This window comes from Salmo trutta, chromosome 22 (assembly GCF_901001165.1).
Source record: "Salmo trutta chromosome 22, fSalTru1.1, whole genome shotgun sequence".
Lineage (NCBI taxonomy): Eukaryota > Metazoa > Chordata > Actinopteri > Salmoniformes > Salmonidae > Salmo > Salmo trutta.
The window spans coordinates 34,268,238-34,295,004 of NC_042978.1; the positions used below are offsets into that span (position 1 = coordinate 34,268,238).

At 42.3% G+C, this 26,767-nt stretch overlaps 1 protein-coding gene across 2 annotated transcripts; it reads right to left on the bottom strand.

Annotated features, from left to right (window-relative positions):
* Nucleotides 1–548: 548 nt before the first annotated feature.
* b4galt6 (UDP-Gal:betaGlcNAc beta 1,4- galactosyltransferase, polypeptide 6) lies at nt 549–24,537 on the bottom strand. Of its 2 annotated transcripts, none has more exons than XM_029707782.1 (9): nt 23,896–24,537; nt 16,681–16,797; nt 16,231–16,344; nt 14,041–14,165; nt 13,570–13,686; nt 12,340–12,527; nt 11,334–11,456; nt 11,134–11,235; nt 549–5,172 (listed from the first exon to the last, which is right to left on the bottom strand). In XM_029707782.1, exons 1-9 carry the CDS (start codon nt 24,008–24,010, stop codon nt 5,025–5,027), a joined length of 1,149 nt encoding a protein of 382 aa, XP_029563642.1. In that variant the 5' UTR covers nt 24,011–24,537; the 3' UTR covers nt 549–5,024. The 2 variants fall into 2 exon arrangements, with proteins under 2 accessions (XP_029563642.1, XP_029563643.1); XM_029707783.1 differs by lacking the exon at nt 23,896–24,537 and adding an exon at nt 18,900–20,394.
* Nucleotides 24,538–26,767: the final 2,230 nt, after the last annotated feature.

A 26,767-nucleotide genomic window follows, 5' to 3' on the forward strand; every position in this document is an offset into this window, starting at 1 on the left:
GGCTAAACTTCCGACTTCAACTGCATGTATTGTCTTACACACAGTTATTTCTCTATGTATGACATCTCTTTCTGTTTTGGCCTTTTGACAACCTAATGATAATGCTGAGTTCATAACCAAGTGAGAAGGTGGTATTTACTACATACAAACGGGATAAAAAATAAAGGATTTTATCACACCTACAACTGGTAATTACTACTGGGAAACTCGTCTATCATCTGAGCTCTGACTTCTCCCACATGCTGACCTCTGACATCACCTACTAAGGAAATGCAGTTAAATGCAACAAAACATTTATAAAAAGCTTTCTATTAACATGGTTTTTTAAACACTAATTTGTTTAAAAGTATGATCGTCGTAATTTTAGTTCATGGATTACGCAGCTTGTTGGCCATTAGCCATTCGCCGTTTCTCAACGAGTTCAAAGCACATGAATGCATCCAACTGGTAATTACCACATTCCCACTTGGTTTTAAACACAGCATAAGAACCAGCGGTCGAAGATGCAGAAAAAGAACACATTCAAAAAAAATCTAAGACTTCAGAGGTGTTTCCCAGAACCTGGCAATGAAGTTGTTTATTCATCTTTTGTTGACAAAAAGAAAAACAACTTTACAAAGTCTAACAGTTCAACTCTAGTACTCTTTTACTGGCTGTTATACCAAAGATTGTGGAAGATTGACAAGATGGCTAACCGGTCAGCTTCACCATGTAAAAAGTTGTCTGATGTCTGGGGGGGGGGGGGAATTATAGCACATGATTATAGGCAACGAAATTGCAGAACAAGACAGAACTGCGAGAAGGTGTGTGGCGCATGAGTAGGCGCTACAACGAATTAAGGTCTTTATTTATATTTTCACAAATTTATTCTCCGAACAATCTAAATATTACAAACCCACAAAGTCGAAATGAATATGCCTGACCTCAAATGAGAATTTATGATTTGCAATTAAAAAAAAGTCACTACTTCCTCTGCGTCATCCTGCACTTCCTGGCGGACGGTAGTAACGCGAGAGTCTGCCCTCTGGCTCCAGTTATGACTCTTTGTTCAAACAAAGCAGAGCATATTGAGGAGACCGGAGAGCTGAGGATTCAAGAGGATTGTACATGGTCCAAGCAGCCAGACCTCTGATTGAACAGCAGAAAAATGGATTACGGACAAACATTGATACACACCTACTCAGCCCATTGTCATGGAAATGTACGTCCGTCTTAATCTGAATTTAAAAAAAAAATATTTAGAAAAAAGAAAAAGTGCACTCTAACTTCAGTTCAAAAACAATCCAAACCTTTACTGTATCTTTCAACCAAGAATGCAAAGTGAAAACCGAGAGAAAAAAATAAAAAAAGGCACAAATATGAATACTGCAAAAATGTAATAGTCCACATTACTAATTGTGTAGTGGTGAATATAGTAATTTGAAAAAAACAATACAGAGGCAGTAGGAAGGGTGAGGGGAGTCATTGCCCTCCTCACAGGTAGGCTGGGGGTGTAAACCAAACCACTTGTGACCAGGTGTAGCCAGCACACTGCCCGGCAGCCCCCTAACCTAACCTTCCCTCCCCCCAGAGGCAATAATAAATATGTACAACAGAGGGTGTGGCCATTTGGGACACAGCCAGAATACTGATCCTAGACCAGCTCCAGTGATGGATGCTTTCCATAATTAATCTCTTCAAACTGTTCCCTGAACAGAGTGAAAGAGACAACATAAACAGGATTAGATAAAAAGAAGCAGATCCTTTGTAGCAAGTAAGATGACGGGATCCAGAGAAAGAAGCCACCGACTCAGTGTCTCTGCTACAGTAACTCATAATGCCCTCAAGGAGGGACGACAGCTAGACTGCTCACATCTTCCGCAACGTATAAAAACAACGAGAGCATTTATCCACCTATGCAAAAATCTGTTACGGAGCATAAGGCATAGCACAAGAGAAGCCCCCAACACTGACCTATACCCCGAATACCCAGAGCGATACGTTGTATACAGTATGTCATAGATATATGGCCCTTAATACCTCAACCCTGATCCCTATGATCAACACTAGTCTGTCAGGTTTCTCTCAACACTGACGAGTTACTGAGACACCATAGAGGATCTCATGGGAGGAGAATGAAAAGGGGAAGGAAGGAAAGACGAGAATAGATAAGTGCAGAAGAGAGGTAGGTAGAATGATGATGGTATCAGAAGTGGAACTTTGGCACAGTTGACCACCTCCAAAAGAATGGCATTACTACCATGTCTTTTTATATTCTGTCTCGCCCTCATCTGATTGGTCAGAAATACACCATTAAGGTCTTATGTGACCGTTGTAGCCACGTCTGAGCCAAACAAAACACAGACTTTAGCCTGGTGCTTTGTTAGCCACTAGCTTATGAGCAAAAATGACTGTTCCTCCCCAGCACTACAAGAGTGACAGGACAGAGAGAGCAAGGCTGCATCCCAAATGACACCCTACTCCCTGTATAGTTTACTTATTTTTACCAGGACGCATAGGAGTCCAGCCAAAAGTAGTGCACTATAGGACACAGGGTGCCATTTCCAACAAACTCCATGTTTGGAGCAGGACAGGAGTATCCCAGTTTGATTCACACACACTCATTCTCCTGCATTCTTGCAGTACTGTGATGGAGAAAACCTGGGCTGTTTAGATAGAGCAGTTCTACTTGAGAAGTACATTTGACAAATGAACAAATCACTAGAAAACACAGATAAAAGTAAATCTATGCATATATATGAAGTGTATGAGAAAACTATGTACAAGAAAAACACACTAACAGGTAAAAAATAAAATATCTCCTACATTTGTCCTTGCTAATCTTAGTAGTGCTAAAAATTGTAAGAATTTCAAGTCTTTATGGCCCAAGTTGCAGTCTGTGCCATTCAAGAACAGGGTTAGCTGTTTGCATTAGCTGCTGTTCTCTCATTCTGGCCCCTCTCAATACCTTGCAAGCTTATTAGGAACACACCACAGTTCAGACCAATACTGTATACAAACCCTGGATTGCGAATGCTATTGGCCAATAAGAGGCTTTGAAGCCACCGGTCAGCAATATTGGCACTCCACAGAAGAAGCAGTCCTCCATAGGAATGAATGAAATTCTACAATATTTCAATTAAATGGTTCAAGGACAAAATGACAAGTATTTTTGTTGTTGTAATGGGGACAGAAGCATTAGCTCTTCAATAAAGTATACTTTAAAGAAAACTAATTATTTCTATGTTTATTCTATTACACACTTAATGCATACTTTTAAATTGTGAGCTAAACATTAAATGCCTTTCTACAGCTTCAAAAATAAATTTTTGCGATGTAGGGGGAGTGCCAAGATGGAGGGGCGGTGGCTTCAAAACAGCGCCTGTCGTCAGTCATCTAGTGTATATATAAATAATTAGTTCAGACACACAAACACACACCCTGCCCAATCGGCAAGCTCACACTCATTAAAGACACCTAACATATGCTCAAACACATGGTCCAGTTACCTAATACATGAGCCACACACACACACACACGTCTGAAACATAATCCTGTACCAAACACTGACCGCACTGTATAAACGCCTCCATAATAACAGACTACAAATACCAGAGGAAAAATGACATCCAGCTTTAGAATCTGCAGTCTTAAGCTCTGCTCCAGGTTGTTGCGGGTGGCTTGCTGTTGAAGGCTCAGCAAGCCTGACATAACACCCTGGACCAGAGCTACTGTAGTCCTCTGACCCGTCTTTCTGTACAGGAGCACACTTCATAACGTCAGTTAGTCTTTCCACACAGTGCACCTCGAGGGATAAAAAGACACAAAAGGCTAAACTGGAACAAAATATAGACATCTCAAAATGATATAAATTACAATTAAAAGAAAAAAACATCTGGTAATAAAATAAATTAAGGCATGCAAAAGAATGTCAGCCTAAGAGATTGATATATTTTTTCTTTTTTAAGCCATCTATTGTTAGAACATCTTCCCATTTAAAATGGAAGAACCAGGTAAGTCCTCAGGAAGGTAGCTGCCAAAACAAAATTCAAATCCACTGGAATAATAACAGGCTCTGAGCGTTTAAAAGGCTGAATATTTACATACGTGTTCTATGCTCGAGCTTTAAGAGTCAAGTATTTACATACATGCTCTGTGCATCATGCGTGTCAGCAGTGCAGCAAAGGAACAGCAAAACACTCATGTGACACAGAGAAACAGGATAGTGCTTTAAAACGTCCGTTAAAAAAAGGAAAAAAAAGATTAAAAAAGAAAAAAAACATTTGACCATATCAGAAAATGTACATCACAAATACACAGTAAGTCACCTTCACTTAGCGCCTGTCCTCTAAGGAATATGTTTCATATTTTTTTTAAACGAACAGTGTAAAAATGATATAAAGTGAAGACACAAAATGTCTGTTGGCTTGCAAGGTGATGGTACTGAGACGTTAAAAGTGAAAACTGTGCTGAGCTGTGAGATAAAGGCAAAGTCCCAAATGGCACCTTTTTCCCTATAAAGTGCACTACTTATGACCAGAGCACTAAGGACCCTGGGCACTATATAGGAAATAGGGTGTGGTTTGGGAGGCAACCAGAGAGCCATGGTTCTGAGGCTGAGCCTGACACTAAGGCTTTGCAGTAAACATCTGATGTGAAAACAACACTGCCTCTCCCTCCTCATACTGAATTATGACATGTTGATGTTAAGTAGCTTAATAGCTAAAGCCAGCATGGACACATTGACATGCAGAGACACACACACACACACACACACACACACACACACACACACACACACACACACACACACACCCCATCTCAACATCCACAATCCTCACAAAACACACAATTGTTTGATTAAACAGACCCTATATGCCCCTTCCGCTTTCATATTTTAGTTGGACATTTTCTTCAGAGTAAGGTTTCTTGGCAGCATTACACGGTGTGCCTCCCACCACACCCCCAGCCCCCCTCTGCCCTGCTTTGGGGTCCCAGTTGGAGTGTGAGGGGGTGTGACGAGGTCAGGGACAGTTGGTCAGAGTTCAGTAGTCTGTAATGGGGGCCAGGTCAGGGTGGAGGTCCACGGTGATGTTCTTGTACAGGGAGCTCAAGGAGATCTCAGGGGTGTAGTTGAGGTTGTTCAGTCCATCCAGGTGCTGCCTCTCTTTGGAATACCTCAGTAACTTGTACCTGGAGAGAGAGGACAGGGAGGGGGAGGATTAGCTAGCAGTTAACATTCATACTGACAGTCACAAAACGGCACCCTATTCCCTAGATATAAATACATAGTCCCTAGATATAAATATATTCCCTAGGGGCCCTGAACAAAAGTAGTTCACTATGTAAAGAATAGGGTTCCATTTCAGGTGCAGACACAGGGAAAGAGAGGAGAGGAGGTGAAGCTAGCCGTTACAGTATGATTTATACTTGGAGTCACAGTGAAAGGAGAGGATTGGCCTAGTTCGTGTAGTGGAAAAATGAGAGAAGGTGATATACTTGTGACTGGTGATTTGCAGGCCCTGAGGTCCAGCGTGATGACTCCATCATGATTTATGACATTGTGTTTGGATGGCTGACCATTTGTGAACTGTCACAGGGGTCAAATACACCTTATCTGTGGTATTCACGGAGAAGAGATGTTCCCACAGATCCCTGGGAGCACGGACACGTCAGTGTGAAGACTGACGAAAACTTGAGGAAATTAATGTTAGTGTGAATTAAATTGTAATGTTTGGACTGTTTCAAGAGTTAATAAAGAGCTACGAATTTTGATATGTTTTATTGTACTGTAAGTGGTAGATGTTTGTCGGACAGCGGACAGTTCAAAGAGGGAGCAACACGGGGGTGCGCTCCTATCATTTACATTGAGTTGATTAGAATCTGGGTGTGTTTTCAAGAAATGTTCATTCAAGTTTCTGCTTGAATTTGGTTTAAAAAGACAGTGAATTTTTTCATACTTTGAGAAGTTGCTAGCAAGCTCCTGTGTGTATTACACACAGTTCACTCAGAGATTATTCTGAACTGAAGACATGTGTAACCACGTTACAGTGCCTTCAGAAAGTATTCGTAACCCTCGACGTATTCCACATTTTGTGTTACAGCCCGAATTCAAAATTGATTAAATATGTTTCATCCTCACACAATACCCCATAATGACAAAGTGAACACCTGTTTTGACATTTTTGCAAATTGATTGAAAATGCAAACACAGAAATCTAATTTACATAAGTATTCATATCCAAGTCAATACTTAGTAGAAGCACCTTTGGCAGCGATTACAGCTGTGAGTTTTTCTGGGTAAGTCTCTAAGAGCTTTCCACACCTGTATTGTACAACATTTGCCCATTATTATTTTAAAAATTCTTCAAGGTCTGCCAAATTGGTTGTTAATAATTGCTAGACAGGTCTTGCCATAGATTTTCAAGCAGATTTAAGTCAAAACTAACTTGGCCACTCAGGAACATTCACTGTCTCCTTGGTAAGCAACTCCAGTGTAGATTTGGCCTTGTTTTTAGGTTATTATCCTGCTGAAAGGTGAAGTCATCTCCCAGTGTCTGTTGGAAAGCAGACTGAACCAGGTTTTCCTCTAGGATTTTGCCTGTGCTTAGCTACATTAACATGATGCAGCGACCCCTAGGTTTGAAAATAATGGTGAGTGATACTCAGTAATGTGTTTTATTGGATTTTCCCCAAACATACAACTTTGTATTCAGGACAAAAAGTGAATTGCTTTGCTACATTATTTTGCAGTATTACTTTTTATTTAACTACGCAAGTCAGTTAAGAACAAATTCTTATTTACAATGACAGCCTACCAAAAGGTCTCCTGCAGGGTTGGGAGCTGGGATAAAATATATAGGACAAGACACACATCACAACAAGAGAGACAACACTACATAAAGAGAGACCTAAGACAACAACATAGCACGGCAGCAACACATGACAACACAGCATGGTAGCAATACAACATGGTAGCAGCACAAAACAGGGTACAAACACAAAGGGCAAGAAGGTTGACACAATACATCACGTTAGGGCCTTGGAATATTTTTGTTCTGTATAAGTTTCCTTCTTTACACTATGTCAATTAGATTAGTATTGTGGAGTAACTACAATGTTGTTGATCCATCCTCAGTTCTCCCATCACAGCCATTCAATTCTCTGTTTTAAAGTCCCCATTAGCCTCATGGTGAAATCCCTGAGCGGTTTCCTTCCTTTCTGGCAGAGTTAGGAAGGATGCCTGTAGCTTTGTAGTGGTATTGATACACCATCCAGTGTAATTAAGAACTTCCCCATGCTCAAAGGGATATTCAATGTCTGCTTTTTTATTTTTAACCATCTACCAATAGCTGCCCTTTGGAAAACCTCTCTGGTCTTTGTGTTTGAAATTCACTGCTAGACTGAGGGACCTTACATATAATTGTATGTGTGGGGTACAGAGATAAGATGGTCATTCAAAATTCATCTTAAACACTTATTGCACACAACAGCGTTGTCATAAAGGGGTTGAATACCTATTGACTCAAGACATTTCAGCTTTTTGTTTATTTGTAAAAATATCTAAAAACATAATTCCACTTTGACATAGGGGAATTGTGTGTAGGCCAGTGACAATTTGTTAAAATTCAGGCTGTAACAAAATGCATAAAAAGTGAAGGGGTTTGAATACTTTGAGGGCACTAAGTCTTAGCCTACTGGTGATGGTAATTTACTCTGAGTAGTCTAATGTATCATGCATTTCATGTACACTAATTGTTTGAGTGTCAGAATGTATTAGTCATAATTATTAGTTGAATTGAAATGCATTCCTTGTTTATGGAGTAATTATTTGATTGACTATACACTTAAAATGTTTGTAGGTCTAGAGGTAGTTATCTACACCAGTGATTCCCAAACTTTTTTATTTACTGTACCACCAACTGAATTTTGCTCTGCCCGGAGTATCCCTGAAGTACCCCCTCATGTGCATTTTACCAGTAGGCCTACGGTCTCATGAGCCTCCTCAAGTACCCCGCATGAATAGGACAAGTACCACAGAACCACTGATTTACGCTACACATGCTTGGATACCACCTTGACGTCTCTGATCTGATAATGCTAGAACATTGGTCACCAGGATTAGCTATTTGTACATAGTCTCTTAATAATTGTATAACGGACAAGTTAAACATGTTCATTATAGTCATACTGAGAGGTGATGTAAGGCTCTCTACCTTGACTAGATTCCTTCAGAGACACACAGCCAGTTGCATTTATTCACATAATATTGGAGTCAGATTGATGAATGTAGTTTATTATATTCAACATAAAATGGTTGAATAATTTCCATAAAAACTACTTTAGCACTTATTATTGACACCAAATCAATTACACACACACCACAGGAATCCTTAGCTAGCATAATGACACCAGGGGGATCCTTAGCTAGCATTAGCATAATGACACCAGGGGAATCCTTAGCTAGCATTAGCATAATGACACCAGGGGAATCCTTAGCTAGCATTAGCATAATGACACCAGGGGAATCCTTAGCTAGCATTAGCATAATGACACCAGGGGAATCCTTAGCTAGCATTAGCATAATGACACCAGGGGAATCCTTAGCTAGCATTAGCATAATGACATCAGGGGAATCCTTAGCTAGCATTAGCATAATGACATCAGGGGGATCCTTAGTTATCTTTAGCATTTGATTTGACTTATTTGGATCCCCATTAGCCGACGCCAATGGCGACAGCTAATCTTAGTGTGGTACGACAAGTAACAAAAAAGACATTACAGACAAAATACTTCACATACATTTAAAAACATTAACATGTAGCGTGTGCGCATCTATCAGTTACACATACAGTGCATTCGGAAAGTATTCAGACCCCTTTGACTTTTTCCACATTGTAACATACTTATTTTAAAATGGATGAAAAACATTTTCTTCAATCTACACACAATACCCAATAATGACAAAGCGAAAACAGGTTTTTAGAAATGTATTAAAAATAAAAACAGAAATTATTCAAATAAGTATATAGACCCTTTGCTATGAGACTTGCAACTGAGCTCAGGTGCATCTGGTTTCCATTGATCATCCATGAGATGTTTCTAGAACTTGGGAGTCCACCTGTGGTAAATTCAAATGATTGGACATGATTTGGAAACTGAGCAACCTGGGGAGAAGGGCCTTGGTCAGGGAGGTGATCAAGAACCCAATAGTCACTGACAGAGCTCCTCTGTAGAGATGGGATAACCTTCCAAAATAACAACCATCTATGCAGCACTCCACCAATCAGGCCTTTACGGTAGAGCGACCAGACGGAAGCCACTCCTCAGTAAAAGGCAGCTAAAAGACACTCAGACTATGAGAAACAAGATTCTCTGGTCTGATGAAACCAAGATTGAACACTTTGGCCTGAATGCTAAGTGTCATGTCTTGAAAAAACCTGGCACCATCCCTACGGTGAAACATGGTAGTGGAGACTAGCCAGGATCGAGGGAAAGATGAACGGAGCAAAGTACAGAGATCCTTGATGGAAACCTGCTCCAGAGAGGTCAGGACCTCAGACTGGGGCGAAGATTCACCTTCAACAGGACAATGACCCTAAGCACACAGCCAAGACAATGCAGGAGCGGCTTCGGGACAAGTCTCTGAATGTTCTTCAGTTGCCCAGCCAGAGCCCAGACTTGATCCCAATCGAACATCTCTGGAGAGACCTGAAAATAGCTGTACAGTGACACTCCCCATCCAACCTGACAGTGCATGAGAGGAACTTCAGAGAACAAAATGGTAGAAACTCTAAATACAGGTGTGCCAAGCTTTTAGCGTCATAACCTAGAAAACTCGAGGTTGTGATCGCTAACAAAGGTGCTTTAACAAAGTACTGAGTAAAAGGTCTGAATACTTAGGTAAATGTAATACATTTTAGAATAAGGCTGAAACATAAAATATGGAAATAGTCAAGGGGTCTGAATACTTTGAATGCACTGTACCCACAAACATAACGACACCAGGAGGATCCTTAGTTAGTGTAAGCTGATTCATTAGCATTAAAGCTATCTGGAGCAGCTTGTGCTCTAGTTGCAGAAAGAAAACCCTAACCCCAAGAGTGAAACTCTCTCCCCTCCTCTGAACCCCAGGAACAGGGAGTATCTGCTGTATGTGCAACAGCTAATGGGAACCTAAATAAACTAAACGCTGTCCCTCCCTCCATCCCTCTCTGTATCTGAACCCTCTACATGCTAAGGGGTTGCCTTCATAGCACTCAGTCCTCTAGGGCAGAGTTACTCTGGGGGCTGTATGAGGATCAGTCCTCTAGGGCAGAGTTACTCTGGGGGCTGTATGAGGATCAGTCCTCTAGGGCAGAGTTACTCTGGGGGCTGTATGAGGATCAGTCCTCTAGGGCAGAGTTACTCTGGGGGCTGTATGAGGATCAGTCCTCTAGGGCAGAGTTACTCTGGGGGCTGTATGAGGATCAGTCCTCTAGTGCAGAGTTACTCTGGGGGCTGTATGAGGATCAGTCCTCTAGGGCAGAGTTACTCTGGGGGCTGTATGAGGATCAGTCCTCTAGGGCAGAGTTACTCTGGGGGCTGTATGAGGATCAGTCCTCTAGGGCAGAGTTACTCTGGGGGCTGTATGAGGATGAGACCTGGTTGACTTGAGTAAAGAGACATGACTCAACAGGGCAAAAGGGACTCGGCCAATGAACGGGAGGTTAAATAACTCAAAGCTGGCAGAGCAAACACCTACACAAACCTTGGAAGGAAAGCAACTCCTATTCTATTGATCATATCTCTCTGTGTACACCAAGGCTAGCAGGACTACAGAACTGTGAGTCAGAAATATGTCACACGGTTGAATGTTCCATGAGTACAATAACATTAAAGTTATTGTTAAAATGAATAGAAGCAATTTAAAGGGAACACCAATAAAACTAGATTTAAATGCAGCGACACATCCCTGCCTGCAGAGGGCGCTGGACAACCTGCTCAATGGGGAGTAATAAATGAGGAAATAGCTGCATTCAAGTAGCGAGTAACAATGACCAGAGCAAAGGTGTATTGAAAGAGCAAAGCTAATTTGACGTTTACGGTAATGTTAGGTAAACATTCTTTGACATGGTGACGCACTGCTAATGCCTGTGTGTGCGCGTTACTGACCTGCCGAGGAACTGCACTTCTCCTCGGTGGTGGTGTGGGATGGACTTGTATTTACCCATCTCTCCCTCCGGCCTCGTGACGTTCAGACCAGCATAGCGCACTCTGGGGGAGAGAGGGGGACAGAGTCTTTCACTAAGTTACCCAATTAGATAATACATGTGTCTCTCTCAAACACACAGCCAACTGACAAACTCACTAACCTGTTCCAGAGGTCATCGTCCTCTCCTCCCCAGCCCCAGAATGCATTGGGAAAGCCGTTGATCTTGCGGAACTGCTCCACTGTAAGTCCACTCACGCCCCCGAAGAACTCACTGTAGGGTAGTCTGTGCAAAACACACACAGACACCGTTACACATACACACCTGTAACCAAACACGGACAGGGGACAGACACAACTACATAGCCAAGCCCTGCCTGGGGAGAGAGTGAGTGTTAAACAAAACAACAAAGGAAAAGGTGAGAAACCTTACCAGTCGGTATCAAAGGTAAGCACCAAGCAACAAAGAACAAGTCTGGCTGTGTTACAACACACAATTATGTTTTCAGACTATGTACAATACAGCCATCAAATTTAGAAGCGACACACACATAACCAGAGTGGAAAATCTGTTCATAAATTAAACCTTACTTCAGGACCTTGTAAGAGCCAATGACAACATGATTTAGCCTTCAAGCCCGTGTTTTACAGTCTGTTTAAACGAAGCGGTTTATTCCCAAATTATTCTCACATTGAACTAAAAACTCAGAAAATCATGAAAACATTCATTAATTCCTTTTGTTGTAGAAATAAGTCTGTAAAAAAAGAAAAGGAACATGTAAAATATTGAACAATAATGACCAGAAATAATCAACATAAAGAGACTCTTCAGTACATGTCTCCCATACCATGCAGGAAGTGAAACCCTAGTCTGGTTATGGGAGAGCATCAACTCTCCAGGTCTCATCTTCAGTCACTAAACAAGATCAGAGGTCCTATTTTCCCCTTGAGTGAGGAGGCGGTCTACTGAAGTGCTTTTCTAAGTGTTTCTTGGAAGATGTGCCTGGGACATTGACTTGTTGACACGCCAAGGTTCATAACTAGTCAGGTCATGACAAGGTCACTTGTGACTTGCTGTGTGTCCTGGGCGTGTTCAGTGTGACTTGCTGTGTGTCCTGGGCGTGTTCCGTGTGACTTGCTGTGTGTCCTGGGCGTGTTCAGTGACTTACAGGTACATGTACTTGTCCAGTTTGGCTGCGAAGTGGCGAGGCATCTGACCACAGCCGTAGTAGTTACGGTCGTTCTCTGGGATGTGGTCAACATCGTGGAACACCAGACAGTCCCAGTCCAAATCCTTCATGGCCTCCAGGAAACCCACATTAAACAACATGGCTCTGTTGAAGGGCTGCGTCCCAGACTGTAGGAGAGGGAAAGAGGTTAAACAACATGGCTCTGTTGAAGGGCTGCGTCCCAGACTGTAGGAGAGGGAAAGAGGTTAAACAACATGGCTCTGTTGAAGGGCTGCGTCCCAGACTGTAGGAGAGGGAAAGAGGTTAAACAACATGGCTCTGTTGAAGGGCTGCGTCCCAGACTGTAGGAGAGGGAAAGAGGTTAAACAACATGGCTCTGTTGAAGGGCTGCGTCCCAGACTGTAGGAGAGGGAAAGAGGTTAAACAACATGGCTCTGTTGAAGGGCTGCGTCCCAGACTGTAGGAGAGGGAAAGAGGTTAAACAACATGGCTCTGTTGAAGGGCTGCGTCCCAGACTGTAGGAGAGGGAAAGAGGTTAAACAACATGGCTCTGTTGAAGGGCTGCGTCCCAGACTGTAGGAGAGGGAAAGAGGTTAAACAACATGGCTCTGTTGAAGGGCTGCGTCCCAGACTGTAGGAGAGGGAAAGAGGTTAAACAACATGGCTCTGTTGAAGGGCTGCGTCCCAGACTGTAGGAGAGGGAAAGAGGTTAAACAACATGGCTCTGTTGAAGGGCTGCGTCCCAGACTGTAGGAGAGGGAAAGAGGTTAAACAACATGGCTCTGTTGAAGGGCTGCGTCCCAGACTGTAGGAGAGGGAAAGAGGTTAAACAACATGGCTCTGTTGAAGGGCTGCGTCCCAGACTGTAGGAGAGGGAAAGAGGTTAAACAACATGGCTCTGTTGAAGGGCTGCGTCCCAGACTGTAGGAGAGGGAAAGAGGTTAAACAACATGGCTCTGTTGAAGGGCTGCGTCCCAGACTGTAGGAGAGGGAAAGAGGTTAAACAACATGGCTCTGTTGAAGGGCTGCGTCCCAGACTGTAGGAGAGGGAAAGAGGTTAAACAACATGGCTCTGTCTACATCATAGATTCTATATTTCTCACCAGTGGGTGGCAGAGTTGACAAAACAAAGAGACCAAATAGGATGACAGAATAAATGTGGGCAGTAACAACAGATCTTGTTTACAGACAAACAGAAAACGGTGTTACCTGCTCGATGACGTAGTATGCGAACTGCAGTCTCTGTCTCTGCAGTATGGGGGTGAGGTGCTGGAAAAGGATGGGAAGGTGCTCGTGGCGATTACGGAACGGGATCAGGATGGCTACCTACACAATGAGCGGGGACAGTCAGAGCGGGGACAGTCAGAGCGGGGACAGTCAGAGCGGGGACAGTCAGAGCGGGGACAGTCAGAGCGGGGACAGTCAGAAATAACCACAGCATGTATAAGCTCATGTGTTTTGAATTCAGAGGAAGCATAAGATACGCTTCTAATAGAATAAAATAAAGACAGGTGTATAGAAATATGACTACAGTTCAATTTCTTTATCGACAACAAAGATAAGAAAAGTAGTAAAATAACTGACATGTCCACAGTCCTACATGTCCACAGTCCTACATGTCCACAGTCCTACATGTCCACAGTCCTACATGTCCACAGTCCTACATGTCCACAGTCCTACCTTCCAGCGTGGTTTGCAGTCCTTGGGTTTCCAGTGGCCACCAAACTGAACATCCAGATACTTAGAGAACTTCAGATCAATCTCCTCCATAGGAATCTCAGTCATATTCACATCTATAGGACCCTCTGAGAAGACACAACACAGACCTGTTTAACAAACAGAAACATGAAGGACACCCTACAAATAAGGCACAACACTTAACATGTTCAACTAAAGACGGTCAGTAACCACAGGTTTTTAAACCATGCGGGTAGAAGACTCACATCACGCATTGACATGAACACAGTGGTTGGACTCAAGCTGGAATAGGCCCAGCCCTGTCACCGCAAACCAAATGTGATTCAAGTCAAATTGAACTAAAAAAAAATATTATGAGGCCGAAGCGCTAGACTGAGAGGGGAGTGTGTAGGTGTGTACAAAACATTACGATATTGAGTTGCACCCCCTTTTGTCCTCAGAACAGCCTCGATTCATCGGGGCATGGACTCTACAAGGTGTCAAAAGCATTTCACAGGGATGCTGGCCCAAGTTCACTCCAATGCTTCCCACAGTTGTGTCAATTTGGCTGGATGTCCTTTGGGTGGTGGACCATTCTTGATTTTTTATTTAACTAGGCAAGTCAGTTAAGAAAAAAATTCTTATTTACAATGACGGCCTATCAAAATGTCTCCTGCAGGGACAGGGGCTTGGGATTAAAAAAATAATATACATTTAGGACAAAACACACAACACTACATAAAGGAGAGACAACACTACATAAAGGAGAGACAACACTACATAAAGAAGAGACAACACTACATAAAGGAGAGACAACACTACATAAAGGAGAGACAACACTACATAAAGGAGAGACAACACTACATAAAGAAGAGACAACACTACATAAAGAAGAGACAACACTACATAAAGAAGAGACAACCCTACATAAAGAAGAGACAACCCTACATAAAGAGAGACAACCCTACATAAAGGAGAGACAACACTACATAAAGAAGAGACAACCCTACATAAAGGAGAGACAACCCTACATAAAGAAGAGACAACCCTACATAAAGAGAGACAACCCTACATAAAGAGAGACAACCCTACATAAAGAGAGACAACCCTACATAAAGAGAGACAACCCTACATAAAGGAGAGACAACACTACATAAAGAAGAGACAACACTACATAAGGACAGACAACACTACATAAAGAGAGACAACACTACATAAAGAGAGACAACACTACATAAAGAGAGACAACACTACATAAAGAGAGACAACACTACATAAAGAGAGACAACACTACATAAAGAGAGACAACACTACATAAGGAGAGACAACACTACATAAAGAGAGACAACACTACATAAAGAGAGACAACACTAAATAAAGGAGAGACAACACTACATAAGAGACAACACTACATAAAGGAGAGACAAAAGACAACATAGCAAGGCAGCAACACATGACAAAACAGCATGGTAGCAACAACATGGTAGCAGCATAAAACATGGCAAACATTATTGAGCACAGACAACAGCACAAAGGGTAAGAAGGTAGAGACAACACATCACGCAAAGCAGCCACAATCGATACACACACTGTTAAGTGTGAAAAACACAGCAGTGGTGCAGTTCTTGACACAAACCGGGTGCACCTGGCACCTACTACCATACCCCCTTCAAAGGTACTTAAATATGTTGTCTTGCCCATTCACCCTCTGAATGGCACACATACACAATCCATGTCAATTGTCTGAAGGCTTAAAATAATTTAACCGTCTCCTCCCCTTCATCTACACTGATTGAAGTGGATTTAACAGGTGACACCAATAAAGGATCAAAGCTTTCACCTGGTCAGTCTATGTCATGGAAAGAGCAGGTGTTCCTAATGTTTGGTACACAAAATGTGTGTGTGCCATAGAACAGTCCTCCCATTTGTCTTCAGACTTCACTGACAGCACAGAGAGGATTATGGGTAATGCAAAACATTTAACTTTTGCCAAAGCATCCATCTAGATCTAACCAGCGTGATAACAGCCTAGAGAGGGAGAGGCAGTGTGACAAAGATGAGAGAGGCGGCACAAAGATACACCAAAGACTAGCTTATCTCATGAGACTTGTTACATAATATCATCACCTGATCTCAGTAAGATTCTCTTAGTTGGCAAATTGATGTTTGAAGGTTAGTATTCTGGTTACTTACTCATAGAAGGTAAGCGTTCTGGGCAGGGGAGGTTCTGGGCGTATGTGAAGTTCTCAGGAAGGTATGTGGTTGGTTGGGCCATATATTCACTGGAGTTACTGCCATCTGGGTAATCTACAGAAACAAAACAATGACATGTAAATAAATGTTTTTCTTTGGACTTTTCCCATCTTCCCCCTTTTAGGTAGCTAAGAGAGGGATCGTGCTGATTAATAGGTAGTGTGGGGGGAGGGGGGGGGTTAGACAGCGGTTCAACCAACATGAGACAAAGTGCAGGCAAAAATCACAAGAACAGAAAGAAAATAGCAATTCTCACTCCCTTTAGATTGTGAGCGAAGGCCATTCTTGGGATTTCTGGCTGCCCACCGTCCCATGTTGGTTAAAGCACAGTCAAGCCTACTACCCTCCTAATACAGGAGGTTGGCCAGACGGGTCTCCAAATGAACTCACCTGTGCCGTTGAGGGTACTGTTCTTATTGGTGTAGAGTCTGATCATCTGGCCAATAGTCCTCACGTTATCCCTCAACATGATACCCTGGGCCTGCACCATGAAGAAGTAGGTGTTGGCTGAGAGAGGGAGAGAAGGGGAATACAGGTGCAGGGACAGAGCGAGAAAAAGATGGAGAAAGATGAGGTGGAATACAGGTGCAGGGACAGAGCGAGAGAGATCGGATGGAGGAAGACGAGGTGGAATACAGGTGCAGGGACAGAGCGAGAGAGAGATGGAGAAAGACGAGGTGGAATACAGGGACAGAGCGAGAGAGAGATGGAGAAAGACGAGGTGGAATACAGGGACAGAGCGAGAGAGAGATGGAGAAAGATGAGGTGGAATACAGGTGCAGGGACAGAGCGAGAGAGATCGGATGGAGGAAGACGAGGTGGAATACAGGTGCAGGGACAGAGCGAGAGAGAGATGGAGGAAGACGAGGTGGAATACAGGTGCAGGGACAGAGCGAGAGAGAGATGGAGAAAGACGAGGTGGAATACAGGGACAGAGCGAGAGAGAGATGGAGAAAGACGAGGTGGAATACAGGGACAGAGCGAGAGAGAGATGGAGAAAGACGAGGTGGAATACAGGTGCAGGGACAGAGCGAGAGAGAGATGGAGAAAGACGAGGTGGAATACAGGGACAGAGCGAGAGAGAGATGGAGAAAGACGAGGTGGAATACAGGGACAGAGCGAGAGAGAGATGGAGAAAGACGAGGTGGAATACAGGGACAGAGCGAGAGAGAGATGGAGAAAGACGAGGTGGAATGCAGGGACAGAGCGAGAGAGAGATGGAGAAAGACGAGGTGGAATGCAGGGACAGAGCGAGAGAGAGATGGAGGAAGATGAGGTGGAATACAGGTGCAGGGACAGAGCGAGAGAGAGAGATGGAGAAAGACGAGGTGGAATGCAGGGACAGAGCGAGAGAGAGATGGAGAAAGACGAGGTGGAATACAGGGGCAGGGACAGAGCGAGAGAGAGATGGAGAAAGACGAGGTGGAATACAGGGACAGAGCGAGAGAGAGATGGAGAAAGACGAGGTGGAATACAGGGACAGAGCGAGAGAGAGATGGAGAAAGACGAGGTGGAATACAGGGACAGAGCGAGAGAGAGATGGAGGAAGACGAGGTGGAATACAGGTGCAGGGACAGAGCGAGAGAGAGATGGAGAAAGACGAGGTGGAATGCAGGGACAGAGCGAGAGAGAGATGGAGGAAGATGAGGTGGAATACAGGTGCAGGGACAGAACGAGAGAGAGAGATGGAGAAAGACGAGGTGGAATGCAGGGACAGAGCGAGAGAGAGATGGAGGAAGATGAGGTGGAATACAGGGACAGAGCGAGAGAGAGATGGAGAAAGACGAGGTGGAATACAGGTGCAGGGACAGAGCGAGAGAGAGATGGAGAAAGACGAGGTGGAATACAGGGACAGAGCGAGAGAGAGATGGAGAAAGACGAGGTGGAATACAGGGACAGAGCGAGAGAGAGATGGAGGAAGACGAGGTGGAATACAGGTGCAGGGACAGAGCGAGAGAGATCGGATGGAGGAAGACGAGGTGGAATACAGGTGCAGGGACAGAGCGAGAGAGAGATGGAGGAAGACGAGGTGGAATACAGGTGCAGGGACAGAGCGAGAGAGAGATGGAGAAAGACGAGGTGGAATACAGGGACAGAGCGAGAGAGAGATGGAGAAAGACGAGGTGGAATACAGGGACAGAGCGAGAGAGAGATGGAGGAAGACGAGGTGGAATACAGGTGCAGGGACAGAGCGAGAGAGAGATGGAGAAAGACGAGGTGGAATGCAGGGACAGAGCGAGAGAGAGATGGAGGAAGATGAGGTGGAATACAGGTGCAGGGACAGAGCGAGAGAGAGATGGAGGAAGACGAGGTGGAATGCAGGGACAGAGCGAGAGAGAGATGGAGAAAGACGAGGTGGAATGCAGGGACAGAGCGAGAGAGAGATGGAGGAAGACGAGGTGGAATACAGGTGCAGGGACAGAGAGAGATCGGATGGAGGAGAGAGATGGAGGACAACGAGGTGGAGGGGGAATAGAGGTGCAGGGAGGAAGAGAGAGGGACAGAGAGGAAGAGTGAAGTCAGAAGTGTTTTCAGTGGATCTATTACACACCCCTCGCGTACCAGTCTAGTGACTCCTAAGTGCAGTGACAGTAAATTAGCGGACTCACGTCATCAGCATTAGAGCTCTCCCTCAGCCTCTTGGCCAGAAAGGAACAACCTTCGCTGTCACCGGCCCAATGCCACGGTTTAACTCCCAGCGGCAGCTAGCGATGAGACGCACTGGGCCGACGGGCAAGATAAGAGGCACGATAAGAGGAAATTCCCCGTCTCAGTGTGCGTCCTAAATAGCACCCTATAGTGTGCACTACACACTATGGTCCCCAGTCAAAAGTAGTGTGATATATAGAGAATTGGGTGCCATTTGGGACTCAGTCTCACGGTCGACTACGGACAAACAGCAGGGCCCTGAATCATTTACCAATATTCACTACTGCAGCAAAACAGCCAGGGTGCACAGACACACCTCATCAGCTAAGGTTACACACACACACACACACACACATACGACTTGTCAGTTTACACACTCAAGCATTTCATCAATTACAAACACGGTCACATCATCAATTACACACACAAATTGCATCACCCCAAACTCACACCCCGAGACACCACACTCTCCCAGCCCCGCATTTAAGCACACCTTCTGCATGCCTTGCTTTATCACCCATTACAGAGGACCTTTTGATCCTGTATAGCAGTTCAGTTCCTTCATCTTTATAAGGATGCAAGCCTGCCACGGCAAACAATGAGTGTTGTTGAATGATGGATTCCAGAAGTATGACTCCCTCTCGGTCTGCAGTGTGTGCGTAAGCACCCTGTGTATGTGTACAGTGTGCAAGCATTCATGTGTGTATACGTGAGTGTATCTACTTCGGTAAAAGGAGAATTCTGCCTCTGAGCAGAGTCTTATCAGAAGCAGACAGACTTTCTTCGACCAGAGGGGGGGCGAGAGGACAGGTCAAGCACTACGAGCCCATTACAATGAAATGCCAACTAAAACATTCACAGACACCTTTTCAGGCTAAGTAACAAGACTTCAACCAGGACTGCAGCACTGACTAGCCTATAGTATAGCCCAACAGCATAAAGCAAATCAACCTTGTTACTGTTATTAGAGACGGTCTAAGACTGACTCAGGTTTAACAAGAGAGTATTAAAACATAAATCATTCCATCATTAGATTGGACACCATCAACCCATTTCATGGTGCAGGCTGGCCCATAGATACAGAACACTACATTGACCTACCCATAGAAATATGCCTATCTCAGAGTCTGAACCACAAACATTTGCATATCAAGGTCAGTGCTGTGCCATCACAACTAGGGCATTATCACATTTTTTAAGCAATGTAGAAGCACAGATGAGGGTGTGTGTGCAACATGCTCTTTGTGCTGCTGACCGTAGCTAACTGTAGAATACGAACTGTGACCAACTGACTATATAATCCAGACCCGTTACATAATCAAACTGTCCCAATCATTGGAGACACACGGCACACAAACAAACAGAAACATCCAATATTAAAAAAACGGAGGCCAGCATCCTGGAGTCGCCTCTTCACTGTTGACGTTGAGATTGGTGTTTTGCAGGTACTATTTAATGAAGCTGCCAGTTGAGGACTTGTGAAGCGTCTAGTTAGAGAAACAATGTACTTGTCCTCTTGCTCAGTTGTGCACCAGGGCCTCCCACTCTTTCTATTCTGGTTAGAGCCAGTTTGCACTGTTCTGTTAAGGGAGTAGTACACAGCGTTGTACGAGATCTTCAGTTCCTTGGCAATTTCTCGCATGGAATAGCATTCATTTCTCAGAACAAGAATAGACTGAGGAGTTTCAGAAGAAAGTGATTTATTTCTGGCCATTTTGAGCCTGTAATCAAACCCACAAAAGCTGATGCTTCAGATGCTCAACTAGTCTAAAGGACAGTTTTATTGATTCTTTAATCAGGACAACAGTTTTCAGCTGTGCTAACATAATTGCAAAAGGGTTTTCTAATGATCAATTAGCCTTTCAAAATGATCAACTTGGATTAGCTAACACAACGTGCCATTGGAACACAGGAGTGATGGTTGCTGATAATGGGCCTCTGTACACCTACGTTGATATTCCATTAAAAATCAGCCGTTTCCAGCTACAATAGTCATTTACAACATTAACAATGTCTACACTGTATTTCTGATCAATTAGATGTTATTTAAAAAAATTGACAAAATTAGCTTTTCTTTGAAAAATAAGGACATTTCTATGTGACCCCAAACTTTTGAACAGTATTGTACGTTTGAAATTTGTTTTTGTCCCCATCCAGACAGTTGTGTCACTGTGCTCATCTGGGAGAGCTAACAACTTTGGTGACAAGTACTACATCAGCCAGTCACTCCAGGATTTTTTGTTATATTTGCAGGGGAGAAATAGTTGATTTTGCTGCAGCAATTCTGACATTTTGCGTGGCAAGATGCGATTAATTTTTTGCAAAAATGCGCTGACGAGGGAAGAAGTTTGTTGACTTGGCTTGATTTAGCCATAATATGCAGTGATTAGTTGAAATTGCGAGCCCCCTTTTTGTAATGCGGTGATGGGTCCATTTTATGTGATAATATTGCAATGATTTGCCTCTTCTATGCAGAAATAGTGCAGTGATTGGTCCAACTTGCAAGCCCTCTCATAATATGCAGGGAATTGTTCATTTTGCTAAGCACTTTGCGATCACAGAATCCTGCAGGGACTGAACAGCACACCACAACACCACCAATGCCTAGACAGGTCACCCCAGCCCAGCCACACAGAACTAGTCAGTGGACCACGCCCATGACATTTAGGCCTAAAAACAATGTCCCCTCCCTATTTGCAGTTTCAAAATCAAACATTTTAACCAGTAGGCCCCTAACATGTGCTATACAAAGTCAGGTGGATCTCTTTTTTGCCATCCAAACTAAACACATTGATCCAGTTATTCAAAAAAACTGTATCTCTTAGTGCTGACTTTACCAGCTCCTCAGTAGAAACCATCCATGCATGGCCAGGCCTGAAAACTGCTTTGAGAGAGTCTTTGAAGAGAAAAAGGGTTAGGTTTCAGCTAATGTGACAAACGCCAGAGTTGCCCAAATTGCAAATGTCGGCGGGACATAGTCAGTGGGAAGTTCCTGAGATATCAAACAGAGCATTACTCTGTGCAGTCTTGCCAACTCCTATGGTCATTATCATTGCTAAACATTTATGTAGTGTTTCCAGATGTCTATGAAATATGACTTATATGATTTACAATATGAGGGAAATAGTTTTCCTACCAAAAAATGGTAATTAAGTGTTAAAATGCAAATTTTCTGTGTTGGACTGGTGTGGGTGTACCCCAACAACAGAATGATGTGGACATATACCAGTCATTAAAACTATTAATGCAAGTAGACCGCTGAATGGCCAGATCATCTTCCTCAGGATTATGACTTTCTCTATGAGGAAATAGCAAGCTTTTAAAAAATATATATAGTCTGTTTGAGGTACAAGTTTGAGGTGGGGTTTTTAACTGATTTTGTCTCCCTCCAATTTATGCTTTGGCCACAAAAAATGAATATAGTATGAGTGAACAACATTATTTGGGTATGAGTTAACAGAATATTAACTTTTAAGTGAGATTTTAACTGAACAGTTACTTTAACAGCACAGACAAGTCTGGGACCAGGTTAGTGTCTCCTGGCTGTCTGTTGTCCTTGTCAAAACAGTGCTGCAGAACAGTAGTTATAATATCAGCACTATGTCCATAATGTGATCCTTACAGCTTAGCAGTAGCCATAACACTACCATTCCTAGTTACAGTGTGTGACTATGGACATAGGCTTAACAGCTGGTTAACTATATGTAAACAAAAGCCTGTGTTGCTTCAGAAAACAAAGGCCCAAGTAATTTTAGCTACTGATAGCCATAGAGAGATTTTGCCCCTGGGACAACGAATTTGCTGATCAAAGAAACAAACGACTCCAAAATAACTTTTAAGACAAGTGTTAGCCTACTTGGAAACAGCTAGTCTATTGCCATCTTAGTAAGCATTGGCTGACTGATGGTATAGACATGGGTCCTATTCTAGGTTACCTTGCTCACTCTCTGTTCATGTGAAATAAATATAGACCTATCATTTTAGATGTACCCTAGCTACTAAACCAGCTAGCTAGCAGGATTGGTCATGTGGATCAACTTGCAGGCTCTGTCAATGATTTGTAAATGGGGACAACCCCATATTCCCACCATGGCATGGCCCAACAGCATGACAGATGTTTATAAGAGCTTGTTGCCAATGGGTAGCTAACAGACCCAGTCAACCATCAGTTAAATGTTCCTTTATGAAATCCCTGAAAGAAAATGAATTAGTTAGGATAACTAGCTAGCTTATTACATTGTTAGATGGCTTGTTTCAGTGCAAGCAGACAAGTCGCAAAATCGGGAGCGCATGATAGTTCTCAGTCAATGTTGCTACAGTAACCAGTTAGCTACATTGTGCTGCTAACTAACGGTAGTTGGCTAGCTAGCAAGCAAGCAGCAACATAGCTCTCACAAACCCTACTCCGTATGTAGCTAGGGTTTTCATCGGTTACATTCGCCCATATTTGGTTCCATGTTAACTACAATCCCGACGCTGTTTAACATTTAGAAAAGTGAATAATCATCGCTTTCAAACCGATTTTCGAAACATACGTTGATATGCCCCTTATGTTTCACATCAGCAAGAAATAAAAAAAATATAAAAAAAAATATACAATTAGCTAGATACTGTAGCAGTTTTGCACAGATCCGTGGTAGTATTGTAGCAACATATAACGCAATCATCCACATGACTAGCTAGTTAACTTAGATCTACAAGGTACCGGTTCACTAACTAATCCTAATAGTTTGTAAACTGATCGCTAGCTTGTCCGATTGGCCACACAGTCACGATGAATTAACTCTGATTTGAGTAACGTTAGCTAGCCAGCCAGCCATCCACCTAGCTAGCAACAAGCTAATTAGTAACGTTAGCCAGCTAGTTGTTAGGAAAGCATCCCTGATGATGCCAAGGTTGGGTAGTTAGCTATAAGATAACATTAGTTGATCGTGTTTAGCTAGCTAATGAACTCACCTATTCCAGGAGCAACATATATGAAGTAGAGACACGTCGTAGACATGGAGAAGAAAAAAATTAAGGCCAAAAAGGAGCGGTTCGATACCCGCAGCAGCCGCCTCCAATTCACCATATTTGTTTCTGATTTACCGCTAATCCCATAAAATATACTGTTTGAATAAAAAAAGCTAAAAGTAGATTATATGGTCATGCAAAATCAATGCAACGACATAACCCGCATCATTTGAGTCGGGGATGCAGCGAAAAGGGTAATACTGGGATAGCTAGCCAAGCTGCCCAATCTTGGTTTCCCGTCAAGAAATTTCCAGATCGAAAAAAATAGGCCTGATATCAGGAACTGCCAAGCTTCAAAGAACACTGTCCATCTGGCATAGTGAAACCGTTAGCTACTGATATGGGTAGACAAATAACTAATACTGGCACATTTCTTAGGAATACTCGTTATATTTGTCCATGTTTAGATATGTATTTCTCGCCCGGCGTTGAAGGTTTAAAAAAAGACCATCGTGTGGAAGCTGGTCTGCACCGCTGCCTCCCACCACACACAAATAAGTCTCAACTATGTTTCCAAAACACTCACACTTGGCAAACTACTTCACCAAATCAGCAGTGATATCTGACGATTCTGATTGCACGGAAGCCCATTCCCGTCACGATTTCTGGAAACGTACATAGTATGTCGACATACTATCTAAACATTTCGAGATACTAAATCGACAATTTTAGATAGTAGAGCATACTTAAAGAATATTTTTCTTAATTTGTAAGATTATGTGATTTCAGAGGTGGCACAACAGGTCCAAGATGTGGGGTGTTCACAATTGGCTGACAACACCACCATTTTTTTTGAAAGATCATAATGAAGTCAGGAAAGCTATTGAGTGTATTAATAATGCATTCTCACATGTATCAGGTTTCTCTCTGAATATTAGGAAATGTGAATTATTTGCGTTGAAAAGATGTGACTTAAACTCAGTATGTAATATCCCTGTAAAAGATGTGATCACATATCTTGGTATTAAAGTTAGCAAAGATCAGAAAGAAAGGGCCAACTTAAATTTCTCTCCTATTGTAGAGAAAATTGGAAAGAGATTTAACTCCTGGTTATTAAGAGATCTTTTTTTATCTGGACGTGTACTTTTATCAAAATCTGAAGGTCTGTCCAGATTAGTTTATACCTCCCTTGCCTTGGATGTTCCTCTGTCAGTAGCGACAATGGTTGATACTGAATTATTTAACTTCAAATGGAGGAATAAACCTAATTATTAAAAAAAAAAACGGTAATATGTAGTATCCAAAGTGAGGGAGGGTTGAATGATCTGGATTTTAAAACCTCTAATATAATATTTAAGATTAAACGGATACAAAACTATTTAAGAAATAAGTGTTACATTTGGAATATCATCCCTAATTTCATATTCCAACAGATCAGTGGTCTAGAATTCTTACTAAAATGCAACTTTGATATAGGTAAAATCCCTATTAAGCTTGCAAACTTTCATTAACAAGTACTTCTAACTTGGAACCTCATGTACAAACCCAATTTTTCCCAACATAGGTATACAATCTGGAATAATAAATACAAAAACAAGTCTTTATTTTTCCAGAACTGGTTGAAAACAACATTATTTAGGTTAAACAATTATTGAATAATGATGGACAACTATATGATTATCCAGCATTTATGAGAACACACAATGTTACATTCACTCCTGAGGAGTATCAAATTGTTGTTAGAGCTGTCCTTAAAGGTGCTATTCTTCTTTTAGGAGAATATAACAATACTCCAAGTGCAAATATTGAGGATTTTGTAGCCTCAATACAATTAGAAGGAATTGACATTTTAAACTATAAATGTAATAACATGTATATAAGGAAACTATGTCAATATGTTACAATCCCCTCTGCTAAAATGTACTGGAATGCAGCCCTAGGACAAGTGAACTGGAACAACGTTTTGTTGTTGTCTGGTAAATATTGTATATCTAATAAGGTGAAAGAAGTATCATACAAACTCATTCATAGAATCTACCCTGTAAAGACCTTTATTATACACAGATTTAAAATAGCTATTGATAACAAATGTGTATTTTGTGGTTGTGACCCAGATTTTGGAGTGAGTTAGATTTTATTTTAAAAGAAACAACTATTAATGTTAATTTGAGAGACTCTGATGTTATGTTTTATTTTGATCCAAATGATATGGACCCTGATTTAACTTTCATTGTTAATTTGTTTATCTTTCATCGAAGATTCTTTTTCCATAAAATTAAGTGGGCAGAGAACAAACCCCTCTTCACATTATTTAAGATAGAATTTAAATATTATTTTGAAATGATCAGTAAATGTAAAAACAAAAAAGCAATACGCACCATAGAAGGATTTAACAAATTGAAAATGAATCTAGATATGTAATACCCCTGTCTGTTAGGTTTATGTACTCTTGTTTGTATATTTCAATTTTTTTGTATTTGTTGTGTTCATAAGATATATATTTTTTTTAAGGACCTGATCTGGTAGGCTAAGCACAGGAGGTTGGTGGCACTTTAATTGGAGAGAACAGGCTTGTGGTAATGACTGGACCGGAATCAGTGGAATGGTATCAAACACATGGTTTCCAGGTGTTCGCACACACACACACTTCATTTTATTTTTGTCCCGGGCCTCTACTAGACCTTATGGGCCTTGCGATTAGTACTTTAATTATTCATTATACATGCTACAGAACTACAAATTACTAATTGGTTACGTGACAGGGTTGGATTCTTTAATCATTTACCTTTGATTATTCCCTTATCATTTGGGCCCCTTTTTCTCAATTTCCCACCTGAATGACATGCCCTGAAGCCAGGATATGCATATAATTGGT

Excerpts from the sequence above, each read along its gene's own strand:
- b4galt6 (XM_029707782.1), bottom strand. The coding sequence starts at position 24,010 with ATGGTGAATTGGAGGCGGCTGCTGCGGGTATCGAACCGCTCCTTTTTG. Across the intron at positions 12,528-13,569 it reads CATACTACGTCATCGAGCAG|TCTGGGACGCAGCCCTTCAA; the intron begins GTAACACCGTTT and ends CCTCTCCTACAG. Across the intron at positions 11,457-12,339 it reads CTGGACAAGTACATGTACCT|ACTACCCTACAGTGAGTTCT; the intron begins GTAAGTCACTGA and ends TGTTTTGCACAG.